General features: G+C 36.9%; 1 protein-coding gene across 2 annotated transcripts in view; it reads left to right on the top strand.

The window, feature by feature from the left end:
- The window catches only part of LOC105143732 (uncharacterized), a 49,784-nt gene that overhangs the window by 21,933 nt on the left and 6,207 nt on the right, over window positions 1–21,644 (top strand). Inside the window, exons 2-6 of one of the 2 annotated variants that reach the window (XM_011052207.2) lie at window positions 12,677–13,113; window positions 13,864–14,029; window positions 14,741–14,881; window positions 15,545–15,666; window positions 15,862–21,546. In XM_011052207.2, the coding sequence (XP_011050509.2) occupies window positions 12,756–13,113; window positions 13,864–14,029; window positions 14,741–14,881; window positions 15,545–15,666; window positions 15,862–21,546 (6,472 nt within the window). In that variant the 5' untranslated portion in view covers window positions 12,677–12,755. The remainder of the gene's footprint in view (window positions 1–12,676; window positions 13,114–13,863; window positions 14,030–14,740; window positions 14,882–15,544; window positions 15,667–15,861; window positions 21,547–21,644) is intronic. The other variant, XM_011052208.2, reaches the window with a different exon arrangement.

The raw sequence follows: 21,644 nt of genomic DNA on the forward strand, positions 1-21,644 counted from the left end.
AATTCTTTGATGTAACTACATGCCATAGCTACTTTTGGTATTTCTCTTGCGCGTTTTATCCGTCAGCATAAGGAATTTGTACGAAAGACGCTTTCCAAATGTGGTTATGGCGCGTTTAATTACAATCTCATAATTGGTTGTTTAATGAACGCTAGGAAGGAACACATGGAAAGTTGTTACAGATGCGTTCCATCGTTGCCTGAGTATTAACATTGTCAAAAATTTCGTTACGAATGAATTTAACATATTTATGAAAGAAGTTTGTGATTATGTGGTAAACTGAAAAATAATAAATGATTTAACTGAAAACTAACAGTAGTCTCTTAAATATAACGAATGTGTACTTAAATTTCATACAAATCCACATAAAATTTTATAAAATATATTAAATTTCATAAAATTTTATGAAAACACTAAATTTCTTAAAATTGTATGAAAAATACATTAAAATTTCATATATGTACACAAATAACTTCTTGATTATACAAATACATTAAATTTAATGTAACGTATTTAAATAATACAATATTATAAAATTAAATTCAACGTGTAACTTAAAAATATATTAAATTTCATGATGTTTTGTGTACTGTTCACGGAAAGTCTCATCAACGCAGTTGATTTATATTAAAGATAACTGTTTTTTAAAAATGGATTTGCTATTATAAATGTTATTTTTCACGCATTTAATCAATGTTAATTAATACACTGTTACAAAAAAGAAATTTGTTTTCATTACATACAATGATGCAATGAAAGTAAATTTCAAGCCAGTACATTAAGATTTAATGTTGTCAATAAAAATAAAGTTATAAGTAACTGTTCACATGCATTAAATTTCATGCAAGTCTACATAAAATTGAATGGAAAGTACAGTAAATTTCATAAAATTTTATGAAAAATACATTGCGTTTCATGTACATAAACGTACTTTTTAATTAAATAAATACATTAAATTTAATGTTGTGAAATTGAATTTAATCTGTGTAATTAAATGTCGTGCCATTTTTTAACAGGAATCTAATATTATAATCATTGATTTTTTTCCTCACAATTTCGAATGAAATATAAATTATTTTTAATAAATTATGATAAATCTTAAGTATTAATTGTAAATAATATTCAGTAAGTGATAATTAAAGAACATCTGTCATAAATTTTAAGAAAAATATATGTCGCAAATTTAAAACTTCAAAATATAAAGATTATTTAACCCACGACGTTCACAAATTAAGAAGAACAATAACACAGTCTCCCTGATGGAAATAAATCACTGAAATCTGTGTCAATTAACCCATTTCAGTATGAATTTTACTGAAATGGGTCAATTGATTTCAGTAATTTATTTCTACCAGAAAAAATCCAGAAACGACAATATGTAATCTCGAAGGTGTTTGGCATGGTAAAACCAAATTCGTAGCCCAAATTGCCCAATCACTTCAGATTTTCGAGATATTCTAACTTAAAAATGCCAAAAAGGCATACTTTAAATGGGCATTTTAAAATTTCTCATAAACGTGATGTAATGGAGAAATATAGACTGCGGATTCAAATTCAACATTAAAAAATCTACAAAAATCATCTATGATTAAATGTCAACATAGTAAAATGAAAAAAATAGATATAAATATTGCAAATATATTCACCGGCCTTAAACCCGATGTCCACGATGCTAGAAATCGGTCCGAGACCTCGAAGAAAGAAAGAATTGACCAATCGCATTAGTCATGTGACCAAATTGTTCAAATGTGATTTATTATTAATTCTTTCTCTGTCCGAGATCTCAGACCGATTTCTAGTATCGTGGACATCGGACTTTAGAGGATTATCAGACTGCGGATTGACAATTACGATTGATGGTTGCCCGATTAGCCCGATTCTATTTCAGCCAATTATAATGGACTCGCTACATCGTGATTGGTTGAAGTAGAATCGGGCAACCGTTAATCGTAATCGTCAATCCATACTCTCTAAATCTCATGGAGTGAAATCTCACTCGAAGAGAATTTAGCTTGTCTTAAAAAAAGAGTAAAAATACGGCCACTCTTGTTCAAGAATGGCAGATTTTCACTCTTTTTATAGTGAGATTTACTCTATTGAAATGAGATTCACTCCACAGAAAATCTCAATCCTTTTTTTTTTAAGTGAAATACCAGGATAAATGGAATCTCACTTCAAAAAAAGGGATTGAGATTTCACTCCTTCAGAATGAAACTCATTCCAAAAGAGTAAATCTCACTTTAAAAAGAGTGAAAATCTGCTCTCACTCTTAAATAAGAGTGGTCGTATTTTCATTCTTTTTTCAAGACAGGCTAAATTTTCAGTATCTTCAAGTGAGACTTCACTCCATGAGATTTAGAGAGTAGTCTGGCTAATGTATACGTCACTTTGCATACATTCGCTAAATATTGACTTATACATTCAATATGAATTTTATATATGTTATGTACAATAGGTATGATATATGCTAATGTGTCATTTGTTGATCATATCGTCTGGAGGCACCTGGCCGGTGAACATGCAATATATCTTTTTTTTCCCCATTTTACTGTGTTAATCCATTTATAATCATAAATGATTTTCATAGATTTTTTCATGCTGAATCAAATCCGCAGCCCATATTTCTCCATCACATCACGTTATGAGAAATTTTGATCTAAAAATGCCCGAAATAGGCCTTTTTGGCACTTTCAGATTAAAATATCTCGAAAATCTGACGTGATGAAACAATTTGGGCTACGGGTTTGGTTTTAGCATGCTAAAAACCTTCGAGATTACATATTACCGTTACCGGGTCAAAATTCATGTCGGCTTGTATAAGAAACGGAAGATTATTAAATTTTGTTCTTCATAAATAATCTTCATAGTAATAAACCGCATTTAAGTGAACATATGTACTATAACATATATTCTGTATAAACTGCACTTTTGAAAAAGACTGTACGATACAACAGCACCAAGAGGAATGTCGAAGGACTAATCACATGTCGTGAAAAAAAAAGTGAACAGAAAAGAGGCGAGAAAAGTCGTCTGACTGGGATTGCCCATTTGACTTTACAAAGAGCCGATCTCGGTTCGCGAGAGAGGCGCGTGCTCGGCATGAAGATTTTTCCAGGCATTTATTCTGCGCCTGGTGACCAGTGCGTGAGTGCGGCAATTGCGAACGCCATTCGTCTACATTTATTTCTGTCACTTTGTTACCGCGTACATACTCTTAAATACCCGTGATTATTGAGAGAAATCTATGTCCTTCGAGATTATACCGTAGCGCAGTTTTTACAACACGTTCAAACCTGCTCTGTCCGATCATTGAGTTCGCTGTTATATAAATTTCGTCCAAATAGTACTTTCGCGTTACACCATCGGTTGAAAAGTTTTTCTTCACCATTAGATTTTGGAATGAAAGAGTGCCAAAATATTTCTTTCGATTAAGGAGACGATTATCTCGTCAAACTGATGATCAAATGATTTTCCAATTGTGCTAACGAGCGAATAAATATAGTACCCATCTTCTACCGGTTAACGTATCGAATCTAATTTTCTCGACAATTCGTCTTGCCGCAAAAGTTGTCTGTGATCAAATCAGAGTATTGCGACACTCAATTTTAACTATTTACGGCATAATGATCACACGGTTAAAGGATGTCTTCAGAGTGTTTTTAGATTTCACATGTCACACTTTAAAAGTATCTTGACATAACGGAAACGTAATAACTTCATTTGATTGCTTTATACATATGGACATTTACTGTTAAGTATTCATAAACGCTTCAGCCTGAAAATTTGACATTCAGTAATCAATTCTGTTGCGTCAATGGAGTCGTAAATATCCGGATAACACAATAGCCCGAGTATCCAAAATCCTATTATTCAAATTCAGATATTTTGTAACTAAACGTTCGCAGTTAGGAGACATGGATCAATAATATATGCGTATTCCTTTTCATAATGTCGTCCATGACCACCGGTTAGTGGAACGAGAAAGGGGCCGTCTCGGTGAGCGCAAGGCCGTCATAGGTAGTTGCTGCGATTTTTCTGTTTAACAATATTGCTCTTTTTTTATGTATCTACCGCGTTCGCATTTTTGCTCTCGCGACCTGGGTGACGAACGGACGTTTTATTTATGCGCTCCAAACGGTATTATGCTATCACATTCATTATAATGCATTGTTCGTGCATGACAAGCGATTGTCTGAAAAAAAGGCCGTGCGTTCTTATCTCTCGTTGCGCGTTAAAATACTTTGTAAATTTTCAGCGAAATAGTTTCTCTGTCATTGCACAAAACTAAACATCAATAGCTATTATATCTGGATTGGATCACAAATTGCTGTTGGAAATTGGAATTTGTATCAATATCGCATGGCTCCAAACTTCCGTTTTATGTGAAAGGGATCGCAATTGTTTCTAGCGTTTCTAGCATGTGCTTACGCGGAAGTTTAAAATCGCGTGCTCGTGTTCATATTTCACCGCGATAAGATCGTGTAAAAGAATTAACTGCAATCAATTAAGTATTATATGATGCCGAGTTCAGATATGAAACTAAAAACCGTAGCTATAATTTATCAATCAAGAGTTGAAAGTATTTAATTGTAAATAATATGAATCCCAATCACAAAAATTAATCGATTACTTTTTTTCGGACGCATAAATACAGTTATACGCACGAAAAAGAAAATTATTTTTTTTTAGAACACAAATACGTGTGAAAAAGAAAATAATATACGGGATTCGAATCCACCGTGGACTTACACGCCGTTTAAATGCAATTACTGTCCAGCAATGAAAGAGATTTCAATGCTCGGCGAAAACGGATAAGTGGTGACTTCAACGGCAGGTTCATTATGGTACGCTCGCGCTAAAATGCTTATTTAAGAATTCCCTTTGCTCTATATCGCGCAGATTATTCTTTACGCTTCATATACAAGTATACTTTATGACGGCGTATTATTCTCCCCGCAACGCAAAAGAAACGCTTATTGCAATACATGAATACTCATACCTTCTTTTAAGTACCTCTAGTTAGAGTAATAATTTTTTACATATCTTTTGCACCTTAATTTTTCCATTCGATTGTTATCGTATAATTATAACAAGCTGTATAATACGCAGAATATGTAAGTCTACCGATCAACTTATACAAGTGATGCAAGAAAGCTCCATATGTTCCGCATTTTTATTACCATTTTACAAGTTTTTACACGCATTATAAGCTGATTGTGAGACTATCTGTCAACAACTACTGTATAAAAAAATGAATAAAATAAATCATAATATGACTTTTTTCTACGTTTTATTCTTTGTCGAGGTTGCAATTTCTCCAGCTAGCTCGAATATCAACGAGAGAATGTTTTCTTCCTGGTGAGAAATAATTTCACTAAAGATTTCGATATAAATACAGTAATTATTTGGTAATACGTTATAGGCAGTCGCCAATCTTATCATGTAATAATTCCAGATGTACGAGCTATAATTGTGCACAGTTGAAGAATTACAGAAATTAAACGTTGCGATCAAAATTATTGTTATGATCGTTTTAATTGCAATTTCTCTAATAAGCACCGCTAATAAGCACTGAAATAATTTCCCCGCATTTGCAGCATCGAAATCTAACAATAAATTCACTGAAATTCTACCAGTTGTAATGACTGCATTCAATCAAATAATTCAATCCAAAGTATTATATCGCGCGCGTTTTTAAGCTTTTAATAATAACATTTTTCTTTTATATAGAGAATCTATCTTACGAAGAATTATGAAGATTATTAATTGAGAGTCGCTTAACTAAAGAACGTAACGATTAGAGCGATTTAATTACTCCCTATTCCCTTATTAATAGTTTTTACGCTACCTGACATTACAACTCTTTGCTCATCTTCTGGATTAATCCGTGATCTTCTACAATTATCGGCGTTACGATCCGAGCGAGTGCACTGCAAGACGGTAAAATAATCGGATAATGAACGCAAGAGCAGAAAAAAAGGACATTAAATCAATCATAATATAATAAACTCTGTTCAACACAGTCGGATGACCTTGCAATGCTGTCTATGGATGATCATCGACGAAAATGAAACTCTGAAATGACGCGTTAATTCGATGAAATAGGTGAGAACCTAAATACTGCCCCGTGTCGAATCAATTAGAACATTCAGGTCCGCCACTGTCATATGCTAATCCGCCTGGTTTAACTGGAATTCGAGATTCAACATTTACGTAACCGTCGATGAGCTCGACCGTGTGCAAAACTTATTAATGTTTCGTGTCAATATTTATTAAAATCAATGAAGTCATGCTCAATTCGACGAGCCTTTCGTCAGTCATTCTCACTTTCCTCGATTGAATATTCGAAGTATGTACAATCTATTATTAGATAATTTTAAACGAGTATTGTCTAGAAATTGATCAACAATTTTACTTATATAAAAAGTACTTTATATTAACTTTCCGAATTTATAAAAATACTTCATAATATAAATATTTATTATATTATATACATATTATATTTATTATATACACATGGATTTATATTAATACACAAAGAAATATATAGATTTTTAATATAAAATTTAATATCTCGTCGACAACAATCGGTATTTGGATCAATGAAACAAAATCTAAATGATAAAATATTTCCAAAATTATCTCTTAACAATCTTTGATATCCAAGTAAAATCATGTTATTATAAATAAATCTGGTAACGTGTTTCCAATGGCATTTGCAACTGCAATCGCAACGGCAAATTTAAACGCAATTACACCCAAGTTTTGAGCTCGGAGACTTGTCGTAATTGTCGTTTGCGGGCCAGACCGGTCTGAATAACCACGTCTTGCCTGCACAGACAGATACATGAACAAACGGTTACGTGGGTGTACGTATTGTCTCGCAAGGAATGTAGAAAGTAAAGTATCTTGGATAACATAGCCCCGACGGGAGCAAGAGTATAGGTTGCTCAGCAGCAAGGATGTGCCTCAGAGATTCCCAACACTATCATCATCTTCATCGTCATCATCACCATCATACTGCCGGCTACCTTCGTGCTACAGAAAGGTCATTACGGACGGCTGACTGCAATGCTATGAACTATTCGAGACAAAACGATATTTATTGATCGAATTTGAAAATTTTAAGCTGCCTATCCGCGGAAACTTTCACAATGTTTTTGTTTGTATCAATCGGCGAAGCGTTTCACGAATTAATTAATATATTTTTCTCCTTGTTAGTCTTAAATTCCAAATCTCTACTTACTTAGTAAGTAGAAAGTTGTATCGAGTCGAAGAATAACGATGTGACTATGATATTTAATATCTGTAGGTAGGTAACTATAGATGTGACCTGTGGAGTAAGGGAAGCACCTCAACGACATAAGGAGGCGATCGACGCGCATCCGCATCCAAACGTGCAACAAACCTTTGACATTTCGAAGATACTATAGACATCGCGATTGCACAATGCGCGCATCCTCGCACAAATATATACATATACAAATGAAGGTAGATGGCACTTTTTATCTCAAAGAGAGCGTAATCGATGCGTCCGTTGGCATACTTTTTCGATATCGGATATTCGCTTTCGGAACCAGAAAGGAAACGATCTTAAAAGACTTCAGCACAATGGAACCGGACCATCATCCGTCGCTGCGGCGCGCACCGTGAAATTGACCAGTTACACTTGTAATTAAGCATACAATAGCCCGCAACTATACGTTCGAATAGTCGGCTCATCTTAGTTCGGCACTCGACCGATAAGCGTAATAACACGTTTACAGAAATTTTACACCTGCTAATATCCGCAAATAATCGGCGATATGTGTATACGCACACGCTCGCACACGGAGATGCACTCCATGATCTCTTTCTCTTTTTCTTTCTCTCTCTCTCTCTCTCTTCTTTCTCTTTCTTTTTCTCTCGATAAAAGACTTCGCTTTCACCCTGCATTGCGAGCAATTTTATATAACCTTCTGGTAGTACTAAATGCCAACATTGCCTAATTATGGGCACATTTTTCCTTAAATATCAGATCAAAATACTGATATTACATTAATATTTTCAAGATAATTTTTAAAAGAAGTGAAACTTTCGTGATTGAAACGAAAAAAAAATTCGAGACATTAAATTTTATATTAAAAATCTATATATTTCTTTGTGCATTAATATAAATCGTCCATGTAAATACAGCATGTAATATAATAAAAATTTATATTATTGTAAACTCGGAAGGCTAATATAAAGTAGTTTTTATATAAATAAAATTGTTAGTAAGTTTCTAGATAACACTCATATCTAAAAGATATCTTAAAGACTTTATCATGAATATCGTGATACATGTATAAATATACAATATTTGCTCAATGTTCCAGTTAACAAGGACATTTAATTGCTCTACATTCCCTTTGCGTAATCTCTCAGTAAATCTGTTTAGGATATCTAAGACTGTCTCTCTTTGCTAGCCTAAGGACATTGGTAACATTCAACCGTTTCCGAAGGTCCGAGAGGCTACGAAGCGTGGGGAAAACAAGCAGAACTGGTCTCGCGTGCGTTGTATTAAACTACGCAGGATCCTTCGATCCAATCGGCTTGACTCGCAGTAATAATTCTCTGTTCTGGCGTGAACGATCTTTGCGAATGCTTCATCGCAAGGGTTAAAGTTCTTGATAGGCTACCGATGTAAATTGCTAACAGTTAAATTCCACGAAGAAAGAAATGAAGATTGTACGTAGAATCTCTCTTGCTTCTCAGGTTGAATGTATAATTTAAAATGCTGAGATAAAATATGAAAGTACGACGTATAATAACGGATTGATGTACACTTTGAAAACAGACGCAGGAAAAGGTGGACACCTTCCTGTCGTGCTGCCCTCCTGTCGTGATTCCTACGGTCATTTTGCACCGTAAGCCCTTTATCCATTAATGTTAATACACAAGTTACTTTGGGTAATGCGATGCATTCAAGTAGTTTAGTTGTATTGAATACGTTCCCACGGCGCAAAAGATTTTTTTATTAGAAGAAAATAGAGATTTTAGATAGAATTTTATTTTCATAAGCGAGCTAGTTCAATTTCCTATTCGATATGTAGGTATATGTTCGATGTAGTTTCCGTTCTTGTGCAATTAGTACACAATACTCAAATGAATTGTGTTCTACAGTTCTATAGTTTCATAGCAAGTACACGTTGCGTCATAGAGTAATTTGATTTTGACCGAATCGCGGGTGTGCATAGATAATGCTGAAAAGTTACGCAAGATTCCGTCGCGATTGTGATCAAGGTGAAAGTCTTCGAGCTCGGTAGAGCGAGACTTAGTGGTATCAGGCGAGTCCTGTAAATTATAAGCAATGTCGTTGGAGAATGTCCTTTAACGACGAGCATCAAGGAGCTCTTTTCTGTCTCGAGGATAATCGCGTGCTTCTCGGTGGACTCGCACGTTTTTCATGGCACGGTCCAGCAGCGATATGGATTCGTTCCTAGCGATTTTCTCGCCGCAGTATGTAGATGTCTATCCCACGAGTCTCCAAGACTTTTAATGTATAATTATCTCGCGTTTATATCTGCGAGCGCAAATCGAGTCGCCTCGCATATACACGCCTTCTAGGCAGATTAAGTCTAGTGCGTCACGCTGAATTTCACGGCAAGCAAATTTTTATCCTAACCGGAGAATATCACTTTTCATGTAAAGGAATTTTTACAAAGCGAGTGGCTGCCTCTATAACAAGTTCTATTTTAAGATACCTTCACTTAAAATGCATTTTAAAAAATTATTAAGAATTTATAAAGATCTATATAAATAACTATAAAAACTAACTAATTAAATTTCAAGTCTTGTTTGAATTACAAAATGGAAGAATTTCCGTTTTACAACGATTGATAAAGAAAGATTCAAAATTTTTTACCAATTTAGAATCTTATAACACCAATCTTACAGATTGTACAACCATCTAAAATTTTCAATTCGAGTTCATTGCTATATTCGAAAATTAATCTAATAAGAAACAATTTATAATTCACGCTAATTACAAAATGAAATTTTATTTTTTAAAAAATGAGTAAGAGGTACATTTTTATTATGTTAAATCGCATGACATTTTGTCACTACTTTCTATATTAATTATAAGTCTTCTCCTGAGAAACCAGAAATACCGAATGGCACTTCTGCATCATTCTGACTGCACTTTTTTCACGAACGTAAGAACGCTTTCACTGAAATGCGCAAGATTCGTTGAATATTTCTGTAGCAAAAACTTACGCGTAGTATTATGAAATGAGAACGACATAGTAACAAAACAACAGTGACAAAATGTATAGTTAACATTGTTCAAATAAAAAAGAAATTAATTCAACGAGAATTTAATTCATCATTTTTGAGATAATTGTACGTTGAGAATATTTTATGATGAGAGGAAGTTGATGGTAGAGATTGTGAATTCCGTATAATTGTTGTCACATTAAAAATGTCAATACTAACGTAGAAATTTATTTCAACAAGTTTCTTAGCAAGAATTTATTTTTTAAAATATACAGATATTTGTAAAATTATAAAAAATAAAAATTTTCTGTTGTATAATTTCCATCAATTTTTTTCCCAGTAAATACATAAGATAAAAAAATAAAATAAAATACCAAATGAATAAAAAAGATTCTGCAGCAGTCAAGCTAATATTTGTTGCTCGTTCATAGCAGTATGATGCAAGGCGTCTTCTGAAGTAAATTTTTATTAAGAGGAAGTTTCACGCTTGGAGTATTCGAGAGTGAATCTTCGCGCTTACACGGTTTCTCAGGTTGAAAAATATTAATATGCTACTGTCTCCGTGAATTATGTCAGAAGAAGATCCTGCACAGAATCGACCCGGGTGAGTGTCGAGCTCCTTCCTCGGAAGGACTCCTCGCATTGGCTCCGGGGTGAATCAGTCCTTTGTGCCGGGCACTCTCAGGGTCAACCACTTTCGGTGCAGTATATACCTCCGACGGTTTGTATGTACACTCGCAAACACACTCGCCCGTTCCGAGCATGCCTATAGGGTATCCTGAAAGTCGCCGCGTAGCCAACAGTCAAGTACTGAGCTAGCTAGGTATTTTCAAACTGATTCACTGCCTCTTTCGACTTGCCACATCCTCTCGAAAGCATGAGATAAGATTTAATCCGTACGACTAGCAATCATATTTTTTGCGGAATTAACTTTGTTACACGTATATGAAATTTTCGGAATATTTATTGCTATACCTACGGAAACGCAAAAGAGTAAATCCAATATTACTTCTTTAGAAAAACATATCTAATGACTCATGCAATAGAACCAAGTGACGTTTAATCTTTTCTCAATCCGATTAAAAAAAAACCGATTAATTAAAAAACATGAAGTTCGCGTTCTTATGTAGAACAAAAAAGATTGCGTTGTTAGACAACCTTGCTTCTTCTTCTGACTTCAGAATCGTTACTCGATGTTTATTTTATGTAAACAGATTAAAGTGACGCGATGTATTATATAACATCGCGATGTACGCATTCAATCGTATCCGTAACTATACCGAATAATGCTATGATGGAAAAAGCTCTCTCGTGTGCATCAATCAGCAAAAAAAATCAAGCAGCATTCTGTGCTGCTTAAGAGCTCGTTAGAGCATGTGCATTCAATCGTTTCTTAAACGTTCGAGGAGATTCATTTCGGTTGAAGTGGGTACTTCGAGAGAAACGCCGATGTTTTCCATATTGTCGAGTCTGGCGGCAGTTAGAAGGGGTTGAACCCCGCTGTTCCTTTTTCTCTGGTGATCCTGAAGTTTATTGGCTCGACGCCGTTCAAAGTCGAAAAAATAAATCAAATAGACTGCTATACGAGGGACCGAGAGTGGCGGGAGATTCGCAGGAAACGCACGGAGGAAGAGATGAGGATGAGAGAAAGAGAGACAAACAGAATGAGAGAGAGAGAGAGAGAGAGAGAGAAGCGCAGCGAACTATGGCGAATTCGTCTTTGCCAGCGGCAGAGGATGTTTCTCACGAAATTTCTCATCACGAGCCTTTAATTCGAGTCGCTGCTGATTCACTCATGACGTCTTGCAACGCAAGCGAAACAATCGCGAGCGATGTGATCAGACCGCAAACATCTTCCTTCTCTTTTAGCGATCCCTCGCTGCGATTAAGTCAGCGTTAAGAGGTAATTGATTTTTGCGTTCAACGAACAGGTTCGATAAATCGTTTCGTGAGGATATCGGTAGAATACACTGGCGAGACGTCTCTCTCACGCTTCTCGCATCTCCCTCACCCATCTCGTGCGAGAAATACAAGTCAGCCTCTATCGCTGATGTCATTGGCATAGATCTACTTTAGTCGATGGTTGATGGACTATTTCACTCAACAGTCCAAAAGATCTAGAATAGTTCTAAATAAAATTGAATTTGAATAGACTTGTTCGATTATTCGTAACCTGACAACAACCTTGACGAGAAGTGCAGGAAGAGTTGAATAAATTTCGGTAAAAGAAATTGAATCGAAAGTTACATTAATTGTTTGTATTGATGTAGGCTGGATCGAAATGTGATCGCTAAAACAACGTATTAACAAATTTATTGCTTTTTAACTCTTTGTGACATCCATTTAATGAAATGAGTAATCTAATAATAAGATTATAGCAAGACTATAAAGTTTAACGGCGAATTCGTGATACATAAATCTGGCAATTTGATTACAGAAACGAGACGCATGACAGACGACACCAGGTGGGCGTTATCAGGTGAGGGTTTAGCAGCTTTCGGCGACGCGATCGAGAGATGTCGGATGCCGCCGGCACGGATAATCCGGCATTCGCCAACGAAGACGAGTGCGTCAGCGGTTCCAAGTTGGAGAACGGCAGTCAGCAGCAAGCAGCCTTGAACCAGGATCACAAGTCCTCGGCGGACAGTGCGCCGGTAGAAAATGGCCACCAACGATCCTTCATCTCTCAGCACTACGTCGAACCCATTAAACCGAGCTCGGAGCCATGTTATAAAACGGAAACGAGAATTGAGGTGCCGGCCGATAACACGGAGAAAACCGTGCCGGAATCGAAGCTCAATGGCGTCCATGGGAATGGCAATAATAACGACGCGAGTTTCCTTAACAACAGTGCTACGAGCGTACAGATCAACGGTGAGTTCACAAATAATATCACGTATATGATATCCCGTTACTATACATGGACACACTGAGGCTTGAATACGTTATATGAATACCTATGAATTTAAAACATTATGAGTAAGGGCATTTGATAAGAATTAGAAGTCACGCTTCTAAAAGACTGTACATCGTCTAGTCGCGTAAATATAATGTACGAATAGAAAGAAAGATATCACAAAAAACCGCTATAGAAAAGCTTATCATCTTCCATTACCGTCACCCGTAGGACACGATTTCAGTAAGAGCGAGACTTTCAATCGTTAATTACCGGCATTGGCATTACTATCGGTTTGTCGAGAAAGAGAAAAAGTCGTTCATGGCCGATAAAATCCCAGGAAATATCGCATCCGGGACTTTTCATGGTGGATCCGTTGATACACGTCACGATTATTAACATGTCTTTCTCAATCTCGCGCGTTTTAAAGTAACAACAGTAATTTCAAGTATTCCTTATCTAAATTAAATTAAACCGTCAATCTCTTCCCCTCATTAATTATTTGTTTATGTACTCTTATTAACATACAATATCCTTATATTTCGTGCGAATTTGCTTCCCTCGTTACGCTATGCATGCAGCAGGAAACTCGGCTCTGTTTAGTCACATTACTATTTCGTGGAATGCGGTTTCTCCGCTGTTTCGTGTGTGACCGGAAAATGAAAACCGGTTGCACCATACGCGTGGATGTATGCCTTGATGGTAAACGGTTTCCCGTTTTCCCGTAGATTCCGGAAAGAAGGAGCAGATCGAGGCCGTAAATCTGGAACTGGTCTCGATGAGGCCATACACAGGCAACAATATTCAAACAAAGGGTCAAGAAGCCTGCGAAGTACCAGCTGATCCTTATGAGGAGTACTTCGTGCCGGTTAACGAGCATCGAAAGTATATCAGGTAATGAGTTATTTGTCAAAGCGAACGTATCTCTGATGCTTACGTATTCTTTATTTCATTTCTGGTTCCGCCTTCTAACTCTTATTTAACTATTTTTTGTGAAAACCAATAAATAAATTTTGTGAAAACCGAATATGCGAAAATTCTTCCGGATTTCAAAAACAGGGAACAAGTTCAGAAAAAAGAGAAAAACGTACGTCCTTATAGGATCTTCCAATTATATATACATATGTACCAGATATTACGATCGTTTTTAAACAAGACTTTCTATTATTGCTGTCAGATTTACTAATGGAAGACCATTTTTAATACAAAAGTTGTATTGCTCACGACAAAAAGTTAAATACGTTATGAAAAGTGTTTGCTATATAGCGAGTGTTTGCTATATAAATTAAACATACCAACACTATCAAATCCCGACGCGCAATACATACGTATATCTCAATATCCATATTAGAATAATCGCTAGCACTATGTATGTCATAGAATTACGGTGAAAACGTCTAGAGAGAGAACATGTGTGTAGGATAGAAGTATATTTCCTAGAAAGAAGCGTACAAGTATTCTGTTGTCGAGGGAATTGTCAGGCGATAGAGATATCTTAGCACCGTTTTTAGCTCCAGCCAATAGCACATAGAGCTTGGGCAAGTTGCTGATCGAAAAGCCTCACATAGAGTGTTAGACGGTGTTTTCTGTTGTCACGGTACTTAGCAGGGGTCCCGAGGCCGAGGTTGAAACAACCGTAGCTGGAGTGCGTTTTGATTTGGGCCCCGGCGTCGGCCGCGAGGGGCTCAGCCTGAGAGATCCCGCCGCCGGATTGGTCGACTATTCCCACTGGCTGACAGCCCTCAGGTACTTGACGGATGTTTTCGAGGGAAAAAAAAAAAAAAAAATACAGCTGGGAACTGTCTTAGTGGAATATACTTTAGGTATCTCTTAGGGGCACGCGGTCGCGTACTAACACGCTTATGCTATCCTCCCCCGAGTCGAATCGAATACGAAAATTTCTTCATAAAAATTGCACGTCCAAGAATTTACCCTTTGTTTCGTGTCCTATTGATACCGAGACGGCTTCTCCAAATAAGAGAATCGATAACAATATAGATCATAAAGATCGACACAAATACTGCTGCTATAAACATACGTAGGCATCACCGTTGATTAACTGATCAGGATTAATCCCGAAATGTACTACCGTAAACCAATCAAAACGCAAACCAAATCTCGCGACATGTTATTATTGTTCTCAAACTCTAATCAGAGATACTTAACTTTAAGCAAGAAATGCGCGCAGCAGGGGCGCTACATATATTGGTATATGATCCAGAATTTAGGCATTAGACTGGGTGCGACCAAGGAAGCTTCTAATCCCATAGACTGGACATTGACGAAGGTTGCTAGGAATCGTATTACATGCGCAACGCTGTATAAAATACGCTTTTTGGGTTTAGGACAAGAAAGACATTACATGCGATAGATTTATGTCTCTACTGTGACAACGAAATTGTGTTGCAGGGGCGAGAAACTTTACGTTACGAAGGACAAAAGGTCTAGAAATTCATACTGGAGAAGAATGGCCTGGGGATGCGCGCTGTTGGTTATAGTAATTGCCGTAATCATCGCCATTTTGGCCGCAAGTAAGACGGATTATTCTTTCAACTTTACAAGTTTTATTTTTACAAAATATAATATATTATCCATAACAATATAAAAAATATACTATCCATATAGCAATATAAAAAAATATTATACATGTAATAATATGAAATAAATTAGACACTTTATAAGTATACAATAAAATTACTCCAAAATAAAAATGTTGTGTATTTTAGCTGGTGTATTTCCAATACCGGCTACGGAACCCTTGGAGAACGTGGAAGAAAATAACACACGCCAATTTAACGAAGTGCAGACGGCTGGAAGTCGAGAATATGTGAAGGGTCCGCCATTAAGTCCACCACCTTTAACTTCGACTTTTTCACCGTGGCCTACAACTGATGAAACGTTATTCGATATTGTACCAGATGCTCTGGATGGAACTTTGAGACTAGACGATTTTAACTGGAATGATGATTTTAGTGACATCAAATCTCGAGTATACAGACAAGTAAGCTCCGAGATAGAGGAACATCTAGGGAATATTCTTCGAAAAGCGGGCAGCATGTCTATAATCAAAGTATACGACATCAATAAGGAAGGAGAAATAAGATTCAGAATAAGTCATCCACCTCGGAATGCACCTGAAGAGAGTCAGGAATACATCGAAGATGTATTACGAAAAAATGGTAATATGATCGGAGAATATCATTTGAACAGACTTCATGTAGGAAAGCTTATCGATCAATGTGAATATGGCAATCTCGAGTGCACCGGAAACTGTAAATACGATTACTCTTCTGGAATATTTGTATGTACCTGCAAATTAGGAGAAATATTGCATCATGATGGCAAAACTTGTGTGGATGATAGCGATTTAAGTAATGTCGAAATGGATGATGTAATACCACAATCTACCACGGAACCAATTGATGATTTTCAAGGTAGAAGCAGAGATCCAGGCGCGATAAACTTCGAACCCAGACATCCCAATACTTGGAAAAATACGGACTTCAAAACAGGTTCGGCAGAAACAGACACATCGACGATGAAGTCTAAAACAAAAGATGTTAATCCTGAACAATCTGACATATCAATAGAACAACAAACCGAATTTATACCAACGACGAAACATTCAGTTTTCGAGAATGATGATTCTCATTGGAATCATGAATATGTACATCATTCGAAGGAAACCACCATTGAAGCAGGGCCTCCCATTAAAACCTCCCAAAAACCTTTTGCTGAATTAAAACCTACCTCTGAACCAGAACCTACAACTGAACCAGAATCCAATGTTGAACCAGAACCTAATGCTGAGCCAAAACCCAGTGCTGAACCAGAATCCAGTGCTGAATCAGAACCCAGTACTGAACCAGAACCCAGTGCTGAACCAAAACCCAATGCTGAGCCAGAACTCAGTGCTGAGCCAGAACCCAATGCTGAGCCAGAACCCAATGCTGAGCCAGAACCCAGTGCTGAGCCAGAACCCAGTGCTGAGCCAGAACCCAGTGCTGAGCCAGAACCCAGTGCTGAGCCAGAACCCAGTGCTGAGCCAGAACCCAGTGCTGAGCCAGAACCCAGTGCTGAGCCAGAACCCAGTGCTGAGCCAGAATCCAATGCTGAGCCAGAACCCAGTGCTGAACCAAAACTCAGTGCTGAATCAGAGCCAACTATTTCATCAGAAATTATTGTTCCACCAAAACTCACTGTTAAACCAGAACCAGAGCCTACACCTATATTATCCACTGCTGTACCAAATCCTGCTTCTGAACCAGAGCCAACTGCAAAACCAAAAATTGCTCCTGAAGTCGAATCTACTATTAAAGCAGAATCTATTACTGAAAGAGAATCTACTGCAAAATTATTGCCTGTTACAGAATCAGCAACAACTATCAATGAAACAGACACTGAGGTAAAATCAAAAACAGAATCGCAACATTTAACAACAGAATCGTATTTGAAATCAAAAACTGAAATATTTGATCGACCCGAATTTTCTGTTAAACCGATGTCTCATGATGATACTTCTGAATCATCTACACAAACATCATCTTCAGACGATGCTGGTACAACTAATGTATTCAAATCTCTTATTGAATTAACAGATAAAAGCGATAATTCCAACAACAATGAAACTCTTATCACAACTGTAAAACCTAATGAAAATCCAACAGACAATGATACACCCTTACAGATAATACCTTTAACATCTAAAGATATCAATGATAATGTAGATACTAAAACAACAACAATACAATCTTATAGTAAGAATGATGAAATTACTGAAAGTACAATTATTGAAGCCGATCTTACTACTTTAAATTATAGAGATTTAAAACAAAATGGTGATGTAAATGTTACATCAGCCAAATCTGAGAATCATGCGGAATCAGTTACAGAACAATTTACAGAAAATCCTAATCTTCGAAAAGATAAAGAAAATGTCTCTACAAAAACAAATTTTGATACAAATTTAAGTAATATCCAAAATGGTAATTCTGCGACTAATGAACACGATTTAATAACAAAGCAAAAATCAGACATCGATTTAAATGTTTTTGAACAGGTCAGTTTAACTACTGCAACAACTACTGTGCCAGTCACATCAGTAGAAGAAAAAACAGAATCGACTACTAAATTCATCATTAACGATAGACATTCATCGACAGGACATATCCATACAATAGAAATAAATGGCATAAATAATAGAAACCCAGAAACAAATAATTATACTAAAGTATACGAGACAACTACGATACCAGAAACTACTCCAATTGACATATTTACTCAGCCAATACTTGGATATCGGGAAGAACTTGTACCCGAGCCCGCATTGCAACCAAATACACCAGATTCAAACGAGAAAAATGTCATCGAACATATGCCGACTACGATCTTCCCTAAAGTACCGGAAAATTTTGCTCACAATGTCGAGCCACTCAGGGAACCTATCGTGAAATCAGCGGACGACGAACATATCATGTTGATACCAAAATCCGAGCAACCAGTAGAGATACACGCGATAATTCCAGAACTCATTCCAGAACAAGCCACAAATAAATCTCTGAAAGCAGAAAATTCGATAACAAAAGAAAACAAATCTGTAGAAGATACAACCTCGATCGATTCATCTACAATACATACTAATGAAAATATCGTTCCTGCGAGCAATAATAAACATGCGGTACGCCCTGATGAAATTCAAGAACATTTAACGAGTCATCCTCTTCACCCGGCGGTATTTCCAGAAAATTCGGTAGATCATTTCACAGGAAAGTCAGACGATCGACCGGCTGAGGATATGTCACCATTCTTACCGGACGTTCATAAAGAAAAGGAAAGTCTAAAGAAGCCACGCTTAGATAAGGACGAGCAAGATGGTCCTAATCCTTTTGAAACTCATATCGATGATGTTATAACGCATCGGCCATTAATACGTAATAATGCAGATAGAGTAAATGAAACTGAAACCAAAGATTTATTAATTGACGTTATTTCCAAGAATAACGAAAAGAAGGTAGATATCATGAAGGAAATCACACAGAACCATGAAATAAATACGACAAATAATGCAGACAACAGCACAAATACTAACAATACAGAATCCAAGATTTTGAATGTATTACATCAAAATAATACAGCGAAATCAATCGACAATGACGAAACAAAAGGCATTACAGATCAGGAAAATGGTGGTTTCTCCGAAGATAAAGAATTGAAAGTGATCCCATTGGCAGTAGAAGATAAATCAGTAGATTCAATTTCCCAAACTACACTGCAACCTATAGATAAGAAAACGGAACCTGAAGTTGTAACTTCCGCTGGAAAGAAAGTACAAGAAGTTGAAGGTATCACAATAGAAAGTGTGACAAGTTCAGAGAAACCAGAAGAAAACGCTGTCGAAGATCATTACAACGATATTACGGATGAGACTTTGTCAAAAGGATATCAGCACGATAATACCGGTATTCCAATTAAAGTTATAGAATCGTCCAAAAAAGCAGTTTTAAAGGACATTGATCCTATAAAAGTTTCTTATAATGGTCCTTATTCGTCGTTAACTACGTTCGATGTCATGAAGAAAAAAAATGAAACGAATGAAAAGATATCTTCTGATATGACACAAAGTCCAATGGTTACGAAAACCGATGGAGTTGTAAACAATCAAATGGAAGATGGTAGATTGACTACACAAGAACCTGTATTGCCTATAGAAATTCAACAGGAAATGTCCACGACAACTGACAAAGTTGAAATCACGACTGTAATCGGTAATGGAAAACATGAAGAGAACAATACGGAACCGCCGAATGTTGGTCAATCCGACGAGAAAGAAGCTATTACAGCACAAATGTCAACAACTCAAGCCACGCTAGAAACTAAGACTACAGCTCAGATCCCAATCTTGCCCGAGGAGCTGCAAACGACAGAAAGTGATATATTATCAACAACATTGAATGAAGAGATATCGAGTATAGACAAGAAAATGGAAACTACTGACAAAACAGTTTCAACGGATGATGCTAACAATGCAACGAAAAAAAACGAAGCAGAGAAAGAGAGTGCTGTTACACCCAGCAATGTAATGGATACATCGGAAAGAAGCATGGCAGCGACAAGAGTGTACGAGAGTAACATCAGCTTAGGAACTGGCCGAAAAATAGAATATGATAAAAATGGGCAGATAATTGAAAGTGTGACGGAAAGCATAAAAATTGAGACTACTCCTATGGTGTTCACGATAGAAAAAGATATTGCAGGTGGCGTAGAAGGAACCTCGCCTATGCCTAACGATGTCACCACCACGGAAGATGTCAGACCGGTCACGGAAATGTTGGACGACACGGAACCTATGATAGATTATAGAATATTGTTCACCACGATTCCACCAAAACCAATATTGCTTGATTCGGAACTGTCTGAAGAGACGCTCAGAGTAATACCGTTGGAAAAGAGTCAGGAAAGCAAGAAAAAACCAATCGACAAGAAGGGATTCGATAAACACAAATACAAAAAAGAAAAAGACCTGAGTCTGGAGGATCAGAATGAAGACAACGTTTTGACGGAAAAGTTCGATCAGACTATACTTTCCCAAACGGAACCATCGACGATTACGACTACAGACCATGAGGAACTGCAAGACAGTGTGGTAAGCTCGGATATATACCCAAATATACCCAGATTCACTGTGGCTGACAAGGAAGGCAACATCGTGCCCATATCGAAATGGAAAGATACAACGGCTAGAACCGAAAATAAAGATGTGATCGCAGAGACGAAGCCCAAAAATTATCCTAGCTTTATACCTGTGTCGGAAGAGATAATAGAGTCGGTACCAGTCACGGAGCCCTACGTAATCATGCGAAATTATACTCGTCCCATGATCATAACGAACGAAACAGAAAAAACGGCTGCAAATGAGACGACAGTCGAAGGTCAAACTAATACAAGAGCAAACGAAACGACTGGACAAAACGCCACCTTTTTTTCGGATCAAGTATTCAGCGACCACGAAGAAGCGAAAGTGCATCACGTTACGGAAGAGTCGACTACGCAAACTTCAACGTTGAAGGTGGAGATCGAGAATATCACAGCTAGCAGTCCTTCGGAATTTCCATTTCCTGGAAGCCTCTTGAAATGCTCCACAGGTCAATTTCAATGCGTTAATGGAACGTCTAGAAATGGTGCGTATTGCATCCCACAGTCCGCCAAATGCGACTCCGAAAATGATTGTTCCGACGGTTCGGATGAATGGAACTGCACAGCAGAAGATTGTTCGAGTAACTTCCGCTGCGCTAATGGACATTGTCTAAAGAGGCACCTTGTTTGCAACAAGATAGTAGATTGTGATGATGGCAGTGATGAACATAACTGCGAGAACTGGCAGTGCCAGTCTGATGAATTTAGATGCCCAAGCGGTAAGTATAATTGATGTACAAAACGATATGCAAGAGTAATAATAGAATGATAATGGAAAGTAATAAAGTCCCAAATTTTTGATTGTTTGTTAAGACTT

Source organism: Acromyrmex echinatior, chromosome 12, assembly GCF_024713525.1.
Source record: "Acromyrmex echinatior isolate Ae372 chromosome 12, ASM2471352v2, whole genome shotgun sequence".
Classification (NCBI taxonomy): Eukaryota; Metazoa; Arthropoda; class Insecta; order Hymenoptera; family Formicidae; genus Acromyrmex; species Acromyrmex echinatior.